Source organism: Typopeltis vanoorti, chromosome 2 (assembly GCF_054136105.1).
Source record: "Typopeltis vanoorti isolate ZY-2024b chromosome 2, IOZ_Tvanoo_1.0, whole genome shotgun sequence".
Lineage (NCBI taxonomy): Eukaryota > Metazoa > Arthropoda > Arachnida > Uropygi > Thelyphonidae > Typopeltis > Typopeltis vanoorti.
In genome coordinates this window covers 102,704,893-102,711,854 of record NC_143550.1, presented here as the reverse complement: position 1 = coordinate 102,711,854, position 6,962 = coordinate 102,704,893, and the positions used below count along the sequence as shown (strand labels likewise).

General features: G+C 34.7%; 1 protein-coding gene across 1 annotated transcript in view; it reads left to right on the top strand.

Annotated features, from left to right (window-relative positions):
- The first annotated feature begins 407 nt into the window (after positions 1-407).
- Positions 408-6,962, top strand: part of SrpRalpha (signal recognition particle receptor alpha) — a 149,809-nt gene continuing 143,254 nt past the window's right edge. The window contains exon 1 of the mRNA XM_090412420.1: positions 408-612. Within this exon, the coding sequence (XP_090268546.1) occupies positions 496-612 (117 nt within the window). The 5' untranslated portion in view covers positions 408-495. The remainder of the gene's footprint in view (positions 613-6,962) is intronic.

Sequence of the window (6,962 nt, the reverse complement as noted above, 5' to 3'; positions counted from 1 at the left end):
AAACAGAACCTCTTTTTTATGAGTCTCTGGACTCCCTGGAGGTGTCAAATAATAATATTTTGAGAAATTACACTACTTCACAGTCTGAAGGATATCCTGATATAATGCTATTTCTAGTTTCATAGAAATAACAAATTTCCTTGCGAACTCAGGAAGTCATACATCTGACTTTACACTGTTAAACTTTTTTCTGTGGTGACTAAAATAAAGTATACTTACTAAAATTGACTTCGGAAGCTTAAGTTCTAAAAACAAACTAACATTTTCAAGAAATTTCTATCCGAAATTTTTACTTATTTTACACGTAATGCATTTTTAAAAAAATGTTTTAATTTAAATTCGATGGTATAGATTTTAATCTAGAGGGCTTGGTTGATTCAGTTATGAGGAAGTGGGGTAAGAATTAGTGACGTAGAAAAATGTGTTGATTCCAATAGTAGCCTTCATAGTTTTGTGTAAAGTTCGCGTGGTTGGGTGCTGGAAGGACTGATCAGCATGTTAGATTTATTCGCAATATTTAGTAAAAGTGGGATAGTGTTATGGTGCTTCCAGGGTACTACTCAGATATTTACTCATTCTGTTAATGCGCTTATCCGCTCAGTGTTATTGCAGGTAATTATTTCCACTTTTAAAGTGTATACCTTGAACATGTGATCGCAGTCATCCATATGGACGACTGCAAGAGTGCGCAAAAGAGTGACAAACAGATGTTTAGATATGGCATCATGATGTGGAAAGGAGTGCAGCTTTTTCTCGTACTCAATGCTTATATTATTTTAAGAACAATTACTGCATGCGCTCGTGTGTGTGTGTGTGTGTGTGTGTGTGTGCGCGCATATGCATAACTAGAAAATTTAACTTGCTGTTTAGTACAGTGACGCCAATACCTTCCTAATAGGAAATCCCATGTGTTAGGGGACTTGAACTCGATTTGACTAATTAAAACAGTATTCCACACAAAATAAAAGTATGACTTGGCGGATTTCACTAAAATTTTTAAATTTCCAGGGGAATGCAGAACCGCCACGTTTTGTCAAAATAAATTTTGAGTATAATTTTTGAAATATTCATTTGAGAAAAGTCAATATAATATATTTTGTCATCTCTCAGTGCTTTTGTCGTCGGCAGTTATACTTGATATGCATCCCGAAGGATGCATATCAAGTATAACTAAAAATGACAGTAATAGCGCTTAGTTTGCGTTATTACTGTCATCTTATCAGTTTTCTTCAAAATTTATTAATTGTCAGGTCTTCCATGATAAAGGTACTTTACCTGCTTTCATTTTTAGAAATTATGGACTTTACAACCGTGTTATAATTATAACACGGTTGTAAATTCCATAATTTACAACCTTGTTATAATTAATCTTTCATCCTGTTAATTAATCTTTCATCCTGTTAATTAATCTTTCATCCTGTTTAAACGACTGTCATTCTAGATCAGATCTTACACATTCTTATATATTAAACATTATTATTTTCTGATTCCTTCATTTTTAATATCTTTCTGCCATTGACACCATCTGTTCACTCCCGATGTTTTCTAAACTCGCATCTGTGGTTTCTGATTATTTGTTTTGTCTTTTTTAGCTGCTAGTCTATTGTTTTGGCTAATTTCTGCCCACAGACTTAATTATCTTTCCACCATACTGCCATTGCCTATTCTATTATCAATTTTCACTAAATATTCTGCTTTCACCGAAATATTTTACTTTTTCTAGGTTCTCCATTCCGAATATTGTTTTCATAGCATGGCATATTCTGATGGCAGTTATTCAACTTAATACAGATGAATAAAAGTAGAGATCATTCAAACCCTCAAATGGCCTATACTAAAGTTCGACTGCTGATTTATAATTTTGGTATAGGTCATGTAATGTCCCATTTACACCATATGATTGTTGCATTTTGAGCAGCTTTCATGTGGCAGCTGACAGTATGCCTTTTCCAAATCTACAAAATGTAAATACAGATCCTTGATATATTCCCATGATTTTCCAACTTTTTTTTTGAAATCTGCTTCTGCCAACTCTTATTTGGTGAACCCACCTTTTTTCAAGATTTCATTTCTGCAATTTGTCTTTGTTTTAAGTGTTTGTTTGTATATATATGTATGTATGTGTGTGTGTGTATTTTACCTGGAACAATCAGTAGGGAAATTCTTATGTAATTCAAACTTCTTTCCCTTTTTCATAAGTAGTTAATTTGAGAGCTCTGCTCCCCCCCCCCCCCCTCATTATTAAATTTAATTTAATGGAAAAAAAAAATCTGTACTGTTTTCAAATAATCTCATCTGATGCTGGCTGTCCTTGTCTCCTCACTCTCTGTTCAAGTGTTTGAGGTTTCTTGTTCTTGGAAATTATTTATTGTCACACTTGGAGATCTGCCTAGAAGAACTTAAGAAATGCATCCACTGCCAGTTTGGTTTAGTGGACCATTCTTTTGATACTTTGCACAGAATCAAATGGAAAAAAACCTACTATGCTTCACCACAACAGATAGAAATTTTTTAAATAACGAAACCTACGGTGTGATCATAATTAAGAGAAACGCGTATTAACCACAGTGAAAATTATTTAATTGTAAATATTTCATCTTAAGTATCTTAGGACATCATCAGTACAGTAGTTTAAAATAATAATAGGAATAACATATAGTTAGGGTGCATGATTACAATAAAATCTCATTAAACGTGTGTAACGTGTTACAGAAGTAAAAAAAAAAAAAAAAATAAATAAATACAAAAAAATACTAATAATTATTTAACACAATTTTGTATGACAATTTCCCATACTTTAGGAATAGTAAGAACGTTGTTGTGGTTTAAGTTTGGTCTGTGTAGTAGGGCTTCAGAACTTTCTTTGTATAAACGTTCATGTTTATATAAAGATCTATGTAAAAGTCTAAACTTTTACATGGATCTTTACTCAAAAAATCATCAGTCACTTCTCCACACATCAAACCAGGCAGGAAGAAGTCTATAGGATTCCCATACCTTATGTCAAAGGCATCTCCGAACGTCTTTCTAAAATTATGAAGAAATACAATTTTGCCACTATTTACAAACCTGTCAACCAAATTTACAACTTTTTACCTTCTCCTAAGGACAAACTCTCACCTTTGATGTTGCCTGGCATTTATGAGATTCCATGCTCATGTAGATTGTCTTACTTTGGACAGACAGGTAAGTCTGTTCAGAAACGCATCTCAGAACATCAAGACCACATTCGTCTTTTTAAACCGCAGAAATCTGGTCTCTCTCAGCACAGAATTGAAAATCAAAACCATAGGATCCATTGGGAAAAGTCTAAACTTTTACATAGATCTTTATATAAACATGCACGTTTATATAAAGAAAGTTCTGAAGCCCTACTACACAGACCAAACTTAAACGGCAACGACGTTCTTACTATTCCTAAAGTATGGGAAATTGTCATAGAAAATTGTGTTAAATAATTATTAGTTTTTTTATTTATTTATTTATTTTTATTTATTTATTTATTTTTTATTTTTATTTTTATTTATTTTTACTTTTGTAACACGTTACGCATATTTAATGAGATTATATTGTAATCATGTACCCTAACTGTATGTTATTCCTATTATTGTTTTAAACTACTGTACTGATGATGTCCTAAGATACTTAGCATGAAATATTTACAATTAAATAATTTTCACTGTGGTTAATACATGCGTTTCTTTTAATTTTAACAGATAGAAAGTTGGAAAACTTTTCTTAGAATCAGTAGCAGATTTGGTAAACTGGCCTAATCTTAATAAGTATGGTTATATTAAACTTCCTGAGATTTGAGAAACTTTAATTCTTAGCTCTCCCACCAACACATAGAGCTAACCAACACAGCACCCATAGAAGGCATCCCTCATAGAACTATAGGTTTTTAGTCTATTTTTTTTCCCATGTATTGTTTTGAGTCATTTTGTGTGTGCTTTTACAATTTTGGGATTGTATCCCTGATGATGGCTTTGACAAATGCCATCTAATAAGTTTAAACTAAGTTCTGTTTCACTCTATTTGACTTCTAATGTAGCCTTCTGAATTCTTGCATGTAGCTGTATAAAACTTTTTTACCTGCATATTTGAATTTTTGACCATATATCTTCTATTCTGTTTTATTATTTTATATATCACTTCCATGGAGTTCAAGGACTCATCATTGATGGGCATTGCACAATCTAGTCTACATTACTTTAATCTACCATGTACACAAACATGATCTATCATCCACTATCATCTACCACCGACTAATGGTATTGTATCTTATCTGTTAATTGTGTGTGTGTTCTATGGCCAATTTTCCCCCATGAACAGTGAAAACCCAGTGTTTCTGAGAGGAAAAATTCTGCTTCTTCTGTATGCAATCAGACAACTTTCAGTTGACCAAGTCCATATTTTCTCTCATTTTGATGAGAATTGAACATTGGGCTTTCCATTCAAAGGGTGCATTACCATATAAATTTTTGAAGTGCTGTGGAGGCATTTTCCACTTCTTATATTCTGATGGCTTTATCTACTTCTGATACTGAAGTACTCCAGTACTCATGACTACACTTCCCCTGGATATTTTCCGTCACTGTTCTTGAATGCATATTTCATTTAATAATTTTTCAAAGTAATTACTTCATGCATCTAGAATATCTCCTTATCTTATTTCTTGTGCATATGATCTTCATGTTTTTAGTGATCCCCATACACGAGAGGTTACAAGACCTATAACAAAATGTCATATGGGTTGATATGTTTCTTAGAGTTGGGATTGTACTCAGTGGGGGAGGATTATTCAAAAGAACAGAGATGGATGGAATGAAAGGAATTGTTGAGAAGTTTGATTTGTGTGTTTGGCATTTGACTGTGTATGGATATTAGCCAGGCCAATGGCTACTCTGGTTCTTACATGATTAAAAGAAAGTGGAGGAGTGGTTAGTGGCAATGGAGCAGTTCAGTGCCCATGAAAGTACCTACAGAAGAGGTATGCAGAAACAGTGCCTATGAGAAAGTGACTGAAGGGAATCTGTGTGTGAGAGAGAGTCATCTATTAATAAGTGGATTGCCATTCCTAGGGAGGTTTTGGGTGCACTAAATATAGCAGTATTCCAGTGTTTGTTTCATAAACTTATGAAGTGTTAAGAGTTGAGCAGAAGAGAAATAATATTTTGTACAAAAAGAACACAGTTTTTAGAGGCTTGGTGATTTACTGCTTAATTAGTGATCACTTGTATGGCTTCTGCAATTTTCACTCCACAGGCAATCTCTTAGCTAACCTTGCCTATCTTTGGATACAAGTCACAGGAAAGTTTGAAATTTCCTGATGTTTCTTAAGCATTTGTTTGAGTCTAGCATTGCAGCTTTCATGCTCTCCCTCCATCCTTTGTTCGTGGATTGCCTGCTTAGTGTTTAGTCATTTATTGCATGTCATGCTGGAAGGTTTCATCTCATCGAATTTTTTATCAGGGCTGAAGTACCATGGCGCTCTGTGCTTTTGCTTACATTCTTCCTCCAGTAATCTTTTCTCACCAGTGTCCATTATATTCATAGTTTTGCTGATGACAGTACACTCCATTCCTCTTCTCATTTGCAAAATCTTATAGTGCTCAAAGCTTCAAACATTGCTTTCAACAATGATCATCTTTGACTTTCACATGCCTGTCCTGGCACAGATTCATCATGTCCAAAGCTTCTTCAGCCTCAGAAAGGATATTTTTGTTCTAAATAATACTTCTCTTCTGCTCAACTCCTAATGCTTTATAAATCCCAAATCTTCTCAATCTTAGAATATTGTTTTCGGGTGATGCAGCAAAACTTTCCTCAGAATTCTTGATTACATCCAGAGAGCACTGGGGGGGGGGAGGCCTTCTCTCAATAACTCTCAGCTACTTTCCCATAGATGTCCTGTTTCTTCATTGTCTTGTAGATATATGGGTGCTGCTCTACTGACTTGACCACCATCATTACTCTGCATTTTTTGAATTATTTTTGAACAGAAGCAACTGCTCGTCAACATCCATACGTGATTCAGCTCTAGACTTATTGAACCAACTTCTCTTTCTCTTCCTTCATTCTGTTTTTCCTTGTTCTTTGGAACAGTCTTCCCCATACCATTTTTCCCTTATGAATACAACTTTGTGGTTCTCCAAGAAACATCAATAGATTCCTTGCTTCTCTCTCTAACCACTGGTCCACACATGGGACTGTTGTGTTAAAGATCTTGAAATCTTGTGTGGAGTTGATTTAAAAAAAAAAAAAAAAACCCGATCATTATGGCTAATTCTATTCTGAGCAAGAAATCCACCAGTTACTTATCATTAATATTAGATTTGCTGTTTTCTTTAATTTTTTTTCCAAATTAGGTCTCCAACAAGAACTAAGTTTTCGATTTATTCAACAGCTGTCTTCTCAGATTCAGAAAATTTCAATTTCTTTATTATTATTATTATTATACTGGCACCTCCATGGAGTCCGAAGACTCGTGGAAGATTCAATCTATCCACACAATCTATCATACCTTTCCTTGAACCCATTAATAGACAAAGACACAACTGACTCTGGCAACCCATTCCACTCATTCACCACTCTCCAAGCAAAAAATCTAGTCCTCGCACCTCTACTGACCTCACCTTTATTCAACTTCCAGCGATGATCCTTGTCCTGGTCCCTCTAGCCAAGTGCTGAAACATTTCCCCTGCCTTCTTCTATCAACCAACTTCTGCAATCCACACCTTCAATCTGTCCTCATAGGGATATCTTCATTTCACAGGCCACTCACCATCTTAGCCACTTGCCTCTAAATCCACTCTACCACTTCCTCATCACCAACAAACCTAGAGAACCAGACATGAGCACAGTAATCCTGATGTGGGCAAATCAAGGCCTTATAAAGAGGAATTACAACTCCCTTATCTCTACTTGATAAGGGAGTAATCTTGTGGGCTATCTTGGCAATG